General features: G+C 39.9%; 1 protein-coding gene across 1 annotated transcript in view; it reads left to right on the top strand.

Annotated features, from left to right (window-relative positions):
- The window catches only part of cavin1b (caveolae associated protein 1b), a 29,437-nt gene extending 15,798 nt beyond the window's left edge, over nucleotides 1-13,639 (top strand). Inside the window, exon 2 of the mRNA XM_022216027.2 lies at nucleotides 10,035-13,639. Coding sequence (XP_022071719.1) covers nucleotides 10,035-10,913 — 879 coding nt within the window. The 3' untranslated portion in view covers nucleotides 10,914-13,639. The remainder of the gene's footprint in view (nucleotides 1-10,034) is intronic.
- Nucleotides 13,640-17,735: the final 4,096 nt, after the last annotated feature.

Below are 17,735 nucleotides of genomic sequence, written 5' to 3'. Positions count from 1 at the left end.
GACAACTTAACTTAACTCTCCCACTCTAAGGAAACCACGGCAGGTTAAAACCAAGGAAAGCAGAAAGAAACAAAGAAATGATGAAGTGAAAAACATCAAAAGAAAGAGAGGGGAAGTAGGAAAAAGAAGTCTGGTGCTGTACTCCACTTCAGCTGCAGGCGTGGTGACTCATCCCTCTCTCTCCCCCTTCAGGGAGCTGTGGCATGCCATCACTTTATATAGAAATCTCCCTTTCTCTCTCTGGTCCCATGTCTCTGATTAAAGGGGACGAGTGGAAAACAGGAGGAGAGTAGGGAGTTCTTTCCCCAGAGTTTTATGCTGTGTGACCGTCACACTCTTTCCCATGGTACTCAGAAGAAACGCTCTCATAAACACACAGTCCTGGTTAGAGCAGTGTATAGCTACACATCCATCACCCGGTGGAGCCAGTCTGACAGAACGGCCATTAAGATTAGACCAATGTATGTCGCTAGCTGTTGCTGGTTTTAGTTGCTGCCTCATTGGTCACTGTGTCAGGTAAATCCAGATCATATGCTGCTGTGCATTAGACTTACACTGCATCCCATACACTAACCTGTCATTTCGGTTTTGCTCTGACTTTGTATGAGAAATTTAAATATTTAGCAATGACCAATATTTTTTAATAATAAACTGTTGTTTATTGTTTGCCTCAAAGTATTGAAGTGTTTGTCAAGGCTCAACAGCATTTTTGCTTTTTTATGGTAAGCCCAGCATATGCCCCGGTTATTAGACCCAGTTGCTTCCTGATATTATTTCAGAGGTGATATCCTGAAGGCTGGTCTTAATAAATTACAAACAAGAAAAGCACTCAGAGAGTGCAGTACTCCACCAAGGCTGCTCAGTCATTGTATCGTTTCCAATGGCTGAAATCTTGAAAAAAAAACTCATGGCAGAAATCAGGGCACCATAGAACATGGCCATTTAATATAGATGTACTCACAAGCAAAATGTCCTCATGTTGAGCCAAGGCGTGTGTTATGTGTTTGTACATTATGTATGGATACCGAATCGCATCACCTAAATATTAAGTAGCAGACAGCAGGAATTGATTGGACTCAGAAACATGCCCACAATTTAATCAGTTGTTTGTATCAGTGTATCATTTCCGACCGATAAGTCCTGATAAGTCTGCAGCGGTAGATTAAGATTGCAATTATGTCATCGTCAGCAGGCAGCTGATGTAGTGTCCGCTTGTTGTTGTAGTTACTACGATCACAATGATACAGAAATCTTTCACAAATCCATGGATTCAGATTATAAGCCACATCATAACCAAAATCCAATCACTTGGTCCTTGAGTTATTTCTGACTTTCCCTGAAAATTTCATCCAAATCCGTTTGTCCATTTTTAAGTAATTTTGCACACAGACAGAATAACAGACGGACAAGTGGCATCTAGCCATGCAGATAGGTTTTATTTTATTTGTTCAGGTTTTAAGATGTCTCTGATATTTATGCCTCCATCCCAGTGACAGCTAAGGGAGATGGATGTTACTTTTACAATTCATCATTTATAAAAGAATGTAAAAAAAAAAAATCATTACCACAGCATCTGTTGCTGTTTTGTCAACAGCTGTTAGAGATGCAGGATCCCTCCTGCTGCTAATATGCCTCATGCAGGACCACACAACCCATTTAAGCAGGTTTCCTCTGCCTACAATGTTCCATCTGTCCCAAGTCTAAAATGTTCCAGAGCTGTTTCCATGGCACCGGCCTCAGCTTGACTTAAGTTGTGTTGTGTGTATCCAGTTGCTTTCATGTGTCTTTACAATATGCTGTGGAATTAATTCTAAAAAGTGGATACCAGATATGTCTTTTGTGTGGCCAAGAAAACCTGTGCTACTTAAGAGTAAGATGTGTAAGCCTTTGGAAGATATTTAACTTTCTTTTTCTTTCCTTTTTTCCATTCTGAGCTATTAACTGTGTGAGTTACAGTAAGTGACTTGAGGTTAAGCGATCTTTGAAATAGCATCTGAGAACAATCTCACCACCAAGTCTGATTAATAGCTGTTCTAGAGCCTGCTTTTAACAACCGACTAGTCCTTGAGGCTTTCAGAAAAAAACAGAACAACTGTATTTTCATGATATCTGACGTGAATACAAGCTCCAGAAGGACTTCCTTGTGGTGAAATTGTAACTTGCTATTTTGAATCCAAAGCCCCAAAAGGAAAAAAAGTGTCCTTGTTTAGCCTGCCGTCAGTTCCTCTCTGCATCAGCAGTCATGAGGATTCCCTTTTTTCCTTGATTTACTGGAAAAGCCCCTCAGTCCGCGTGTTTGTGTAATGGAATGTGGACAGTACGCATGTATGTGCTGTATCTATGTGAGTCATACAGGTACAGTGTACACGCACACACACACACACACACACACACACACACACACACACACACACACACACACACACACACACACACACACACACACACACACACACACACACACACACTGGCTTTTCCACAGCACTTGGGGAGTTCTCGGTGGTTTGAGTTTAAACAGGAAAACAGAAACAGAGAGGGGTGTGTTGCAGCAGGATTCCTTTCTCCCTCTCCATCAGCCTGATGAGTAGTTGCAGTGTGAGAGTGGAAAGTTTCCACACCCCAGTGAACACTCAGTTCTGGCATGATTTTTATTTGCTGCTATTACAAATTATAATGCAACAATCGCGACATGAAGTATGCAAGCACAGATTTGAAAGTCAGAGAGGTAGCAGTCTGCTTACTTCTCTGCCTTTCAAGGTTCCATTTTAAACCCAATTCTCGTTTCAGTAAACATGCTGCACTTGGGGTCTATTTTTTTTAGGAAACATGGTACTTTTCATTGTTTTGCTGACATTTATCTGTTGAGGAAAACAACAAGGCAAGACTCAATGTACCTGCTTCAAAAATATTCAAATTCAGATGAAAATTAGACTGAGAACATTATCTTTGGTCAGTTGGACCTTCTAGCTTGACAGACAGATCAACTCAGTGGTCAAAATGACATTTTTTTTCAGCTAAGAATTTTTGTCATGGTGCAGGTAAAAAAGATGCTGGTCTTCTAACAGGAAAAAGAAATCTCTGAAAGGGGATTTTCAGGAAATGCAAAGGCACAGACCTGAAACCTGAAATCCCTGGATGTCAAATAATAATGTTTAACAAAATGTCATGGCATCAGGGAATAATGGATTAGGTAGAAAATAAAAACAAGAGGAGATCAGAATGTCATTTCTCCTGTAGTCTCATGGTGAACAATAAAGTAAAATATATATAGCATTTTATATGACATCAATACAATAATACATATATATTTGACCTATAACCACTGCTGTACGACTGACCCTGTTACATATGCACACCTCAATTTTAGATGTATTGATTTCATCCATCAGAAATAGGCAATGCATACTAACTGGACAATCAGATCTGTTAACATCCAATGTAAATGCATGAAAAATATAAATGCTCAGCTCTGGAGGTCTGCGCTGAGTGATCCAGCAGCAGCAGAGTGGACGGTGGGACAGAAGTCACTGTGCACACTCATCATGAAAGAGAAACACTGTGTTGTGCTGACAACACAGAGCATCAGTCAGCTGATCTCAGCAAGAGACACTCACACACACAAGCATAAACAATGACAGGCTTTTGCAAAATCTATACGCTTCACAGCATTTTCCCCCTTTCCCTAGTAACATTATTTCAATCTCCCAAAGAAAAAGGAAAGGGGAAAAGTTTTTGTTGAACGGTTAAATTATATCCAATCATTATCCTGCTTTTAGAGCATCCTGTTTATTTGTTGTTAATTTAAACTTAATATCCTATTTTCAAACACTGGATAAAGCTGTGTCCAGGTGCTGAAAACCTTGACCTGGAGTGTTGCTGCTAGAAACATTATTAGTGTGAGAGACATACAAGACAAGAGACAGAGAGGCTGGATGAGCCACACAGATGACATACAAAGGCAGACGAACAACCAGGTTACTCAGGTTCCATGTCAATGCCGTTATCAGAGTTGATTAAAATGGGACTGAGGTTAGCTTGTGTGTAAGTGTAATGTTTTAACTATTGATAAATGTTGCTAAATCTCAAATACCAAATTGTAAAAGAGATGTCCAGCAGTTACAGTTTCCTCAACATCCAGCTGTCATGTAAGGACAAGCCCCACAGAGTCAGACCCGCTATATGCATCCATCCATTCTCTATACACCGCTTTATCCTCACTGGGTTCGCGGGGGGTGCTGGAGTCTATCCCAGCTGATTCGGGCGAAGGCAGGGGACATCCTGGACAGGTCGCCAGTCTGTCGCAGGGCTACATATACAGACACACAATCACACTCACATTCACACCTACGGACAATTTAGAGTGATCAATTAATCTCAGCATATTTTTTGGACTGTGGGAGGAAGCCGGAGCACAGGGAGAACATGCAAACTCCATGCAGAATGATCCCTGGCCCAGGCCAGGATTTGAACCGGGGATCTTCTTGCTGCAAGGCGAAAGTGCTAACCACTACAACACTGTGCAGCCCCAGACCCGCTATGTATTATTTATATTGTTGACAATGTCCTCATAATGTACGATGCCAGAAAGCAAGAAAGTGTGGGCATTCATGATTTAGAGCACGCACACATAGTGGGTGGTGGGCTGTTAGAAGGAGAGAGCCAGAGTAAAAGCACTGTAAACACCTCTCAGATTAATGACTTTTCCACCGGCCATGAGTCAAGCAGGAATCTGTCCAGCAGCAGAAAGAAAGAAAGGAAGGAAGAAAGAAAGAAAGAAAGAAAGAAAGAAAGAAAGAAAGAAAGAAAGAAAGAAAGAAAGAAAGAAAGAAAGAAAGAAAGAAAGAAAGAAAGAAAGAAAATTATGTTAATGAAGCAATATTGAAACTTGTGTGTTTCAAAAAGACGCGTTCCTTTTCATGACCCGGCCACTAATAACACCCAAACATAGACACAAACATGAAGACATAAACAGATGAAATAGTGCAGCCTAATATTGTGAGGAGACACTCTCTCTCTGTCTGTCTGTCTCTCTCTCTCGCCCTCTCTCTATCTCTCTCACAGTGATTCATTGCGTTTTGCAACAAACTTCTGTCCCAACAGCTATTTTGTAATTTCACTGCAAACGAGATATGGAAATTATTTCCTTGTGTGTGTTTTGCAAGAGCTAAAGTCAAAATGTGATCTCACAGACTTGCTTAGACCACCACACACACACACACACACACACACACACACACACACACACACACACACACACACACACACACACACACACACACACACACACACACACACACACACACACACACACACATGTTTGTACTTCTATCTTAGTGAGGACATCCATAGGCGTAATGCATTTCCTAGAGCCTTACCCTAACCTTAACTATCACAACTGATTGCCTAAACTTAATCCTTACCCTAACCCTAACCAAACCTCAATTCATACCTGTTCTCTAAAAACAAGTCTTCACCCTCAAACATGGCTGTTTCAAAGTGAGGACCGGTCAAAATGTCCTCACTTTGTAAAAATGTCCTCACTTTGATAGTTAAATGCAGAAAATGGTTCTCACAATGTAGCAAGTACAAGAACACAGACACACAGACACACAGACACACACACACACACACACACACACACACACACACACACACACACACACACACACACACACACACACACACACACACACACACACACACACACACACACAGAACCATTACATACCTCATTCATTTATTTTCCATGGCTCTGAGTGTACCTTCCTGTCTTTGGAACAGCAGCCTCATGGAGAACAATGTCTCATTAAATTAGGAGGGTCAGGAAGTCAACACACCAAGGTGAATGGCTGAACTTCCCCATACACTCTTTCCATGTACTTTGGACACACACATGCACGCAGCACAGAATTCCCTCCAGTGCAGCCCCTGTGAAGCCTTCTTGTGCAAACACATTAGCCAGTGACCTCGTACTCTCCGAGCTGACAGACTGGGCTCCAGGCCCCTGGAAGATAAGGTAGCGGTCCAGCTACACCTCATTTTAACGCTAACTGGTTTCATCTACACACGCATTTGCCTGGTTATTAGATTCCATTAAGTATAAAAAGACTCCAGTATAAGCAGGCTGAGGTTCATTTATTCATATTCCATGTGCTCCAAATTGTCCTTCATTTAACATCCAACCCTGACCAGTCCCTCAGTGTCAATGACATCCATGTGAGATAAAGTCACAGAGCAAACTAGCCACTGCTTCATAGTTCCAGACCCCAGGACCCCAAAGTGATGCAGGTTTGCTGCATATCACTCCATTTCAATGAACTGAAAATGAGTGAGGAATTTTGCATCACTGCTGCACAAGAGACATATTATAATGAAGCTACCAGTAGTTATGTGCTGTGTGCACTGTGCTTAATGGAGGTCGGAGGACAAAAGTATATGAACAAAGGGTGTTAGGATGAAATAGGGGATTCTTGGCTTTGTCGTTTAGTAATGCTGTGACCCCGTTTAAACAAGTAGACGTGTTTTCATTAAGCCTTTATTTCATCAGATGTGCCTTGTTTTTAGTGTTACATAACTGCTTTTAAAATAGAAACGCGTATTTAGGAGATTGCTTGATTGTTTATTCAGTACATTAATGACTTTGGGGTAACTGAGAGGACAAGTCAGCTTTGCATATCAAATATTTAAAAACACGTCTATGTACAATACAGATTGCAATCTGTAGGGGCATCTTCTTTGGTGAGTTGTGGTATAGAAGTGCTGGTATGTATATTTTTGAGCTTTAGAGGTGTTGGAAGTGTACATGGGAATATTTTTTAACTTCATACTGAGTCAGGCTGGTTGTTTATTCCTGCTTCCAGGCTAGACTGGGATACTGTACAAGTGAGAAAGAAAGCAAAAATGTTATTTATTTAACTCATGCTACAGCAGGAAGCTCATTCAGTATTTTCACAAGGCTGTATGTAATCATCCAGCACTACACTCCACATTTCTTTAGAGCTGTGACAAACTGTCAAGCCACGTCAGAGCGATCTGTAGCTCCCACTGCATTGTCCCTGAGTTCAAAACAAGATGTAATGAATCTGAGCAAGGCAGGTATTTTCCATCACCCCCCTGTGTCAACACAGCTGTTCAGGAAAGCCAAAATCCCTCATCCACGGTCAAGTTTACCCAAGATACTACAGCACAATACACCACCATCACACTGCAACAGAACACAATAGGCACCTTCCAGCTAATGCTTTGATGCTATCATCTTCCTGCTGAGCAGATGGTTTTCCAAGACACAGAAGAATCATCCCACTTGTGCTATTACTTGATCCATACTGCAGCAGAAAAGAATCTCCACTTTCCACACACACCCCTCCACCTCCCCGCCCTGGGAGTCTTTTGTTCTGACTCTGCTGTGTTCCTGTTTTGATCGTAAAAGTGGTGTAGGGAGAGAGGAAAAGACAATACGTACAACAAGCAGTACATGCAGACTTTCAGGAGCCCCACTGGATGAAGATTTGCCGTGATGGAAAGAGGAAGACCCCTTCCCCTTGCCCCTCCTTCCCATCCCTTCATTAACAAGCCAGAGCATTGTATGTATGAGGTGAAGGAGCACATGAGAGGAAATGGGTACGGTAGAGAAAAGGCTGAGTGGGAGATGTGAGCTTAAGGGGAATGAAGGAATCGATGCTGTGCAGGAATGCTTTATTAGGGTGGGCCAGGGTGAGACGGACGCAGGTCATGCTTACTTGTCTTTTGTCTTCTTCTACGTTATGTAACAAAATGGGCAAAACCAAACTTCTGCGCCTCGGAGGGTGAAAAGCTCATTACAACCAGTCTTGCCAGTTGTGGAGCTGCTGTGTGCTGAGGGGGCTGCTGGAGGAAAGGCCATGGGGTCATTAAACATGGGCTAAGTTTTCACTGTACCAGTCTTTTTTTTTTACATTAAGTGACTGAAGTCTCTGTTATGTTAGCATTATTGAACAATAGTGCACATGGGTTTTAGCATGCTAATCTAGCTAATAATTAATCAGTTTTGATAATTACAGTCATTTCAGTATGCATACTGGCAATCCTTACAAGCAAACAAAGCCTATAGGTCAAGTTCACAAATACATGCAACTCGACTTTTGCACCAATAAACAAACTGTTAATCGGTATACTGGTAAAATGATATTACATGTAGTAAACGAGGCATAATGACTTGCTCAGAACTCAAACCATAAGCTTCAGGACTCTAATTTGACTGGAGGCAAGACATAATCAACATCTGAGACTTGAGATTTTGTGACTTGCAAAAACAAGACTTAGTCCCTCCTATAGTTTCCATCCCTGTACTAAACCCTATACGCATAGCACAGACAATCAGCATGTTGACAGTAGTTAAGTTATTGGGTTATCTCTCCCACTAAATCCAGTCATAACGAACCACAGCAAGGTTCCACTGTCATATAATTTCTGTCCTGTTTTGGTTGTTCATGTTTCCGAAACAGGCGATAGAGTGCTTGTGGGTGAGTAGGACATGAGGGAGAATGACAGCATGTGCCAGCCTGCACAATTAGACCACAAAACTTCAACTCACCCTCATCTGGATGGAAACATCCATTAGTTCCCTCCTCCCCTCCATTCTTCCAGCCACTGTGTGTGTATTATCTGCTTAGGACTGTGCATATCTTATGAATGTGAGACGAAGGTATGTGCAGCTTTGTACTCCGGCTGTGACTGTATTGCCTAACACTAACAGAAATGCCCCCTAACCTATTTCCATTACCAAGATTCCATTCCTTTGTCTCAGAGACAGTAACATTTTTCTCAGTCGTGTCTTCCCTCCGGTATGACATAAATCAGTGAAATCTGAAGTCTTGTTACAGATTCCACTTGGTCAAAATGTAATCAGACACATCTCTGTTTAAGCTGGAATCTAAGCTAGCAAACTCTAGCTGGTGAGTCATCCCTCTCACCTCAGTAACCCTGTGTGTACCTGTGCACATGGAAACAGAGGAGGAAAAATGTACAAATACAGGAACATACATTTCACAAAAGCAAACACCATTCCATTGTTTATTCCAGCACCGAGCTGGAGCCCCTGACAGTTACTAACCATCATTTAAACGGCCCTAAATCTCACCTCCCTGTTTTAAGTAACCTTGAAGCATCACCAATATACTCTTTTATACTGATATATTGATTTAATACAACATGAATGTTTTCAATTACATTCAGCCCAGAAAGAAAAACATCTAATTCAGTAGTTTTTCTTGAGCTTTACAAAACTTTTCGACTTCCTTTCAGGCATTGTTGGTTTCATGACTTGACTTTATTGGTTCTCTCTCACTGCTGGTACACTGTTGTACGCTTCCTGTTCAGCACCAACCAGAAGACACACAAATTAGTGATCTGCCACTAACAGACATATGGACACCAAAGCAGAGCTAAATGAAGAGTGAATATTGGACTTAACCGCATCAGTTTGACACTAACATGCTCTGTAACTACCAGATATGTAATAACCAACTACTTTCTTACATGTTTCACATCTGAGTTTTATAATGTGATAATATGCCAGTGTTGGATTTCAAGCCTGTTCCACCACTCTCTAATGGCCAAAGATAACTATTTTTGCTGCTTTAATTATCAGTCTGAGCACTGACAACTTCCTTTTTCTATCTTTAGTGAGCTATTTTATGCAAATAAAGATGTGAAAGAAGTGTTTAGGAGAGGGCCAACCATGAGCAAATGCAATTTTAGTAATGCTGTCTGTCTAGGGGATCTCCTGATGATCGTCTACATCTCAGTCAAACTCTAAAAAGTATCAAGTACATCATCTTTATGAGATCATCAAATTAACACACAATATGTACATTAATTATAGTTTATATTTATGTGCCATTTCAGTTATCTTGAGTTCTGTGGGACCAAAAGTTCACGTATAACATTTTCGGAAGGTTTTTCAACAAGACTCTTTTCTTGTTGCTTGAACTTTGAGCATCTATTATCCATCGGACTTAATTTAATTAACATTCTTTATGCTCTCTTTTCCACAGGATGAAGTGAAGGTTCCCTCAAAACTCAGCATCTCTAAATCCATGAAGGTTTCTGAGTCTGTGTCAGGAAGCAGAGGTGGCAGTCTGCTAGAGCTCAAGGAAACGGTGGAAGAGGCTGAAGAGGAGGGAGGAGAAGGAGAGAAGGCAGACAAACCCCATGTGGACCTCTCGTCAGATGAGGAGGGCGTGGAGCTTGAGGAGACCATCGAGGAGACTCGAGCTGAGCGGATCAAGCGCAGCAGCCTGCAGCGTGTGCAAACCCTGAAGACCGTTTTCTCAAAGGAGAAGATGGATAAGACCAGAGCAAAGACCAAAGAGAACCTGGAGAAAACCCGGCAAAAGACTAAGGAGAACCTTGAGAAAACAAAGCAGAAGACAAAGGAGAACCTGGAAAAGACCAAGCAGAAAACCAAGGAGAATTTAGAAAAGACCAAGCAGAAGACCAAGGAGAACCTGGAGAAAACACGTCACAACATCGAGAAGAAGATGGGAAAACTTCAAACGCGCATGACTGTCAATCCTGACCGCAAACAGAAGATGAAGACGTCCAGTGAAAAGATGAAGAAGGCCTTTACACCAGACCACGTCGTTTACGCTCGGTCCAAGACTGCTGTGTACAAGGTGCCCCCCTTTACCTTCCATGTCAAGAAAGTCCGTGAAGGTGCTGTTGAGGTGGTCCAAGGCACTGAGATGGTGGAGGTGTCCCAGGATGCTGACCCCTTCAGTGGGGTAGATGGAGAAGTTGAGGAAGGGGGAGTGGAGGTTGAGATGGAGATGATGAATGGAGGAGGAGATGAGGAAGAGGTTGATGAAGATGAAGAGGAGGACAGCCATGATGCCTTGGAGGAGAACGAGGACAGAGATAGAGACAGCGACTAAATATAGAGCAAGGAGTTTGCCAAGACCCTTCAAAGTCCTTTGCACCAACCCTGAGGTTCTTTTGTGAAAAGTAAAATAAAAAAATGTTGGGATTTAGAACACTGCTAAAAAATGATTGAGGCTAATTACAAATGGGGTCCTATTTTTATAATTCTGGCCATTATTTTTTCCAGTTCAGATAACTTTGTACTCATTAAAGTACCTTCTGAGATCATGCCAATGTCACTACAGGTTTGATTGATCAGCCATATGATCAGAAGGTAGTGAACAAGCCAACAGAAATAGTGCATCCAAATTCATTGTAGTAATTCTTCATTGCACAGCAGCTCTCTATGCAAGCATAACACTGGTAAATATTGCAGGTCAAAGTTATACTGCCAGGCTGGTTATGTCTGCCTTTGTATTCTTTTCAGAAAGAATTAGTCAAAAATTGTGTGAAAGCTGCAGACAAAGCTAGCCATGTGATCATGAAGAAAGAAGAACATCTAGCAGCTAAGCGGGCAGATATTTTCCTCAGGTTGAACTAACTACAATATCTTAGAATATAAACAACTCCAAATGGACGCTAGCGCTTCATGTTTGCCAGAGTTGTAAATAAGTATTCTCTAACACATTTTACACACTTTATATAGTGATGGTAGGTGCTTTGTTCTTTATAGATACTTGTACTGCCTTTAAAAGGTCAGAAAATTGCATGGAACAAAAACGGTGTGAGGAAATAGAAGATACTAATTACGTATGTCCCAGCTCATTTTTAACCTCCAGTCATCAATCTAGCAATGAGTTGTTACATTTCCAAGTGTCAGCAGGTAACTTAGTAAAGAACGTCTTTATTACTGAAAATAGGAATGATGGCCAAAATTATAAAAATATGATGCAATTTGGAAAAAAATAGCTGTCATTTATGAGAATCACAATTCAAATGACTTAGTTAAATTCTTCTCACATTTGCAAAAGCACTTCAAGGGTTGTTTCGAGTCCATTTGTGTTCTGTGGAGTAAATGATGATGAAATAAGAGAGGAAGACAAAAATGGAACAACTTTGCGGTGGGTAAGGGTAGGGAAGATACGATGGGCGACAGGACACCATCATCCCCTCACATCAAAGTGTCTGGATTTCATTTTCTGTTTCATTTTTTATGTCAAGACACTAACCATTCACAACTAGTGTGATGAGAATATGAAAATGACTCTCCTGTCCATTGAATTTCAGCAGTGTTTGATGAAAATGATCTTGGGTATAGCAGATTCCCAGCACACTGAGTATATATTCATGCTTATCCAGACGTTCTTTGTGCTTTAGAAATATCACATATCACACACACAAAACTATTCCTTCCACGTTGTTTGCTGTTCAGCTGTTTTAATGCTTAAATGTTATTCTACTCTGCTTCATTTACCATATTTAGTGGCACAGTGATGTCTGTTATATTTTTTGCTTTTGATATGCACAAGTATTTGTGTATGATTTTGTATACGATCACTCATGACGTAAGGCGGATGTTGTCTCTTTTTCATTACTGGCAGAATGTAGCCTAATGGCCGTCTCTTCAGCTCAACTCGTTTAATGCAGTATTTTTATGTAACATTCTGCTGTCATTGCTCCCAAAGAATAACCATTGCCTGTGAAAATGAAGGTTTGCAAAATATAAAATAGAGACATAACATTTCCCTCACTAATGAAATTTACTTGTGCTATTTTCTGATGAGATTTTTGTTCTTTAAAATCTGTTATGAGTTATTCAAAAAATGTGTTCCATAAGTAAACTAAATAAGGACCAATATGTTCAGCACACATAGTTTAGACTCTAATGGACACTGTACTGTTGCAGTCTGACACTGACCCCTAGTGTCCAGTCATCTCACGATAATCTTCTCTGCTCCAGATTAAAGATGCATTTCACCACATCTTTCAGCTTCTGTTTCAAATGACAATTTTTATTCAGATATTCCTACTTTTATTCACATTTACGTGTTTTAAATAAGATGTATAAATGTGTTTATGGTATTTTAGGAGTGCCTTGCAAAAATGAATTTAAGAATTCATGTTTTTCTCTCTTGAATGTTTTGCTTTGACTGCATTTTTGTAGCCGATACATTTTCATCTGCCTATGCATTTTCTTACGTAATCCTGATGGAGGGATGGAGGAGGTTGCCACCTATCCAGGCATGCTGAAGGGTGTTCGCTCTGGATGGGTCTGTAGTCAAAAGAGCTAATGCTGAGACAAACACAGGATACATGTTTGGATCCATGTAAGACAAAAGAGCACCACAGTATCAAAGTTTAGCTTCAAGCTCAAACTCACCACCATTTCATTTGTGTTCCTTCTTTCATATAATGTGAAGCAGTCCCAGTGCAGATTTAAAACCAGCAGTTTTGCTGTCTGCCGCCTGCACTTCTTCTGTGTTTATGATGATGTTTGCACAGATTTAACAGTGCAACACATGACCCTTACATATGAACAACCAAAAAGATACTACCCTTGTGCAGTTGTGGTAGAGGCCTTCAGTGGTTTAATGCTCAGACCTTCATAATGGATCAACAGTGCCATGTCTGTCGGAGCACTAACAACATGCAGCTGCAACGAGGCCTGTGCCAACCAAACACAAATGCAGTTCACATTTAACTGTTTCCTTGCTTTTGTTTTTGTCAGTAACTGATTCCTGTATAATGTTGCATTGCTTAACCACTAATGATTTAATTAATAAAAACAATTTGGTTCACAGTTTTTGAGTTTTAATTGAGTGCTTATGGTTTCATTGAGGCATAAATTATGAAACTTTGCTACATCATAATAGAGTTAGAAATGAAATGTCCGTTTTCCCTGTGAAATGTTTGCTCCTTTATGACCTTTATTTTCACAGTCTTTCTGACAATAAGGCCAGTACGCAATTTGTGTATTACAGGTCCCTGACAGGGTCACATTATTGCAGTAAAAAGCTGGCTGAGAAAATGGATTTTCGATGCCTTATGACAGTGCATAGATTCGTGACTCACTTTGGCTCTGTTATGTCTGTGCTACAAATAAACTATTCAGGCTAAATTAAGCATTTTTGGACATTTTATTAATACATTGTAGAGTGTGAAGCATTGGGTCATTGCAGGAATATATTGTGATCACCAGGGCCCTAATAATTACCCACCATTTTAAAAGAAATTAGTTGTTCTTCACAGAGTAGTTACAGGATGAGCAGAGCCCTAAGAGTTATACTTGAAATAGACAATGCATCCAAACTGACTGTTCCCACTGGAATACTGGATTCAATAGAGGGCCTGAAGCAAGAGATTAAAAGACCATTTAATTTGTCTGGAAATTTCAGACTAAAGTACAGACACAAAGACTTTGACAGTGAGTTTGTTAACTTGTTAAGTACCACACAATTTACAGACAGGGGCACCATTAAAATAATTTACTTTTCCAGTAAGTCAAGCATTGGCCCTGACTGTACTGCTCTACAGCAAAGATTAGATTTTGATTCTTTTTCATTATTGGCAGACACACTTTCCTCCCCTGAATCTACGTCTTTCATACGTATAACCTTTCATAACAGCAGCACTCTTCTCAATCCAAGCTAAGGTCTGACATCTTGGAGGGTTTGGCATTAGAAATGATCAAATACAAAATGCATCCCTTGAATGAAGATTTTGATGATGTGGCTCTGGCTCCAATAAAACATTCCTGCTAAAGGAGCAAGGGTCACTCTCAGGTCTTCATTGTTGTGATCCCTGTTCTCCTCATACCTTGTCCCTTTCTTCCTCCTTCCTGTCTCTGGCATCTCTCCCTCTTGGCTCTCCCTTCTGTCTCTCTGTCCCTGTCCCTTTGGCTCCCTCTTTCTATATCTGTCTGCACTGCAAAAACTCAAAATCTTACCAAGTCTGTTTGTCTTATTTTAAGTCAAAATGTCTCATCCCACTTGATTTAAGATAAATTCACTTAACAAGTGACATTTCGGCAAGGTGGAGGGGCTTGTTTTAAGACAATGTATCTTAAATATCTTGTTAAGTCTAACAATCTTGAAATTGTATTAAGCCTTGTGTCGTCCTGCAGGTCAAATTGACCTGTTTTAAAGTTTAAAAATGTGTGAAAAAAATATATTTTCACACTGAAAACTTCCAGATTCTCAAAATTCTTTGGGAAAATTTTGAACATTTTTTGGAGGAAAAAAAGAAATGTTAAAAAAAATGTTTCTTTAAGAACATTCAGGGGAAAAAATCAAGCAAACCTAACAAAATTCACTGGATTTTGCTTGATTTTTTCCCCCGACGATCTACAGCTTTACATGGCGTTGGTCCTTTAAAGTGGCTCTGACATTGATAAACTTCAGGCCTGTCTCTCAGCTGTTCGGAGCAATAAATTCCTGCTTCTGAATTCTGCTAAGACAGAAATGATGGTGACTGGACCTGAAAGAGTTAATCCTCTGTTTGATCATTTTATTGTTTATTGTTTTTATTTTTATTGTTTCTGTCTGTTTTGAATGTTTTTATCTGTTTTTAATGTTTTATTTCTGTGTACAGCACTTTGACTGAAAGCACTTTATAAATAAAATTATTATTAAGGCAGTTCAGTCATTCACTCTACTCTGGACCAAAGACTGCTGAGCCACACATGGATGCTGTTTCCCCCCTTTGGACTCCCTCAGATTGCTGCTTCATCTCTAAACTGCAATCGCCTCTTATGGATCCTGCTCTGCCCCGTACTCCTGCCAGTTCTTGTTCAGTTCTCCACCTGGACTCAGTTTTTCTCCTGAATTCTCGCCAGCCCTGTTTTTGTTCCTGTCAGCTCCTGGATTTCCCCTCTGTTTTCAGTTCCCCCCTTCTTGTGAGTGCACATTCTTAGCCAGTTTTGTAAACTTCCATTTTTGAATTCATAGTGTATGTTCGTAGAGTTTTAGCTTTCTTTAGTCCCCTCAGTTCCCAATTCTATTTATTGGTGTAGTTCTTTTGTTAAATAAAACCCTTTTCATTTACTTCCTGTTTGCCGTTTTCTATGTCTGCGCCTGGGTTCTCCAGCTTCCCCATAACAATTATGGATGGAAAATAAGTCTAAAGTACAAAATGACCAACTACCTCACCAGACTGGGGAAAATTGGATGCCCAGAATTAAGCATAAATGCTGTCAAAGATGTGGTACAACAGGCAAATGTACCAAGTGAAAAAGCCACAGGTCAATTACTGTCCTGATTATCCTGCAGGGGAAACTAAATAAAATCTTGAGCTGGGAAGACAAGCACTTTTATTGGAGGTGAAGAACCAACCACTGATCAAGACTACACTGTGTCCCAAAAGTTCTGTCTCCTCACTGGGCAAAATGTTTGATCATTTGTCACCAAAATGGGTTACAGCTGTCCGATCAGGTACTGTTCAGTTGTTTGTCTGGTCAAACTGTCAGGTCCCAGTACATTTCTTGCTTGACCAGACTGTGTTGTTGGACTGAGCGCATATGGGGCTATGCTTGATAGAGAGGGAGCTGGGCTTTTATAGAGGGAGGTGATTAAAGGCAGGTGAGCTGATTACTGCAGCTGTTTCCAATCTCTGCAAGCAGCAGATTATAGGGAGGAGAGAGAGAGGAAAAGAAAGTATGAGCGAGAGAGACAGACAGAATCAGGAGTGTGAAGCAGGGACCCAGGCAGGGGCTGGAGTGGCGGTCATGACATAATTATTATGCTGAGCATCATTACATCTGATGTTTTTTTGCGTTTGTTGTGAACCCTAAAGTGGTAAATGCTTCTGCAGAGAGGTCTCAGATATAACACATTTGCATTTCTCAATTTTGAAATGTTTGTTTTTATTTTTTAAATTTAATATCTAATGTGTAAAATCAGGCTCTCGTAATTTTTTAAGAAAGATTTTCATTTCAATTCTTGATATGTTTAAGACAATGTAATTAAGGTACAACTCTTTAAAGTAATCAAGAGTACTGTCATTTTTTGAGGCTTGATGATTATTTTCACATTTATTTTTTAAATTTCTTTCTTTTCTATAACTTTTCTCAATTTATTGAAAGTTTTAAGTGCACAACACTAAAAAGCATAGTTTTGTTTCCATAACTGCGTTCATAGTGGTGTCTCATTTGCCATTATTTTTTTAGCTTTGAGAATTATTTTTTAAAAGAATTATCTGTAATATAAAGCACTAGTAATTGTTAAGGATTTCTTGCCTTTTTTATTTACATGTTAAAGACAATGATATGCACTTTAAAGAACCAAGAGTATTGCTTCCAAAGTATTTTTCTATTTTTTTCTCCTTAACTTATTTTCTATCATTTATTTTTCCTCATTGTATTTAAGTATAAAATGCTGAGCACTTTACATGTCACTTTGTTTACATTGGTTTCTTAGTTTTTTACAGAGTTTTTTGGTTTGTTTTTTCCATGTCAGCATCAAGCTTTACTTCTTGGGGCCTGCTTGTTTGGCACATGCCTTACTGTTAATGACCTGAAATATTTTTGATGAATAAAGTCAGGTGAAGTGAAATGACTCACTTGTATTTATTTGAACTACTCACATTGATGGAGCAAGTAAGATGAGTCATGTTAAGTACAGTCAGTGAAATATAACTCGTTTGTGTTAGGTAGCTTCAGAATAGTTGTTTAGTAAATTTGAAACTGTATTTATTACATTTAACGTGATTGTGGTTATTGGGGTCAGCATAACCATTTTTAGTATATTTAACATAATTGTCTTTAGTAAAATCAACATAACTGTATGATAAAGCATTTAAGTAAGATGGTTTGTGAAGATTTACTTAAAAGCAGGTAGTAATAATTAGTTTACTAGTCTTTTCCCCATTTATTCAACCTAGTTTCGTGGGACCAGTTGACA

The sequence above is a fragment of the Acanthochromis polyacanthus genome, chromosome 19 (genome assembly GCF_021347895.1).
Source record: "Acanthochromis polyacanthus isolate Apoly-LR-REF ecotype Palm Island chromosome 19, KAUST_Apoly_ChrSc, whole genome shotgun sequence".
NCBI lineage: Eukaryota > Metazoa > Chordata > Actinopteri > Pomacentridae > Acanthochromis > Acanthochromis polyacanthus.
Note: the sequence above shows the minus strand (reverse complement) of the source record. Positions and strands in the feature narration are given on the sequence as shown.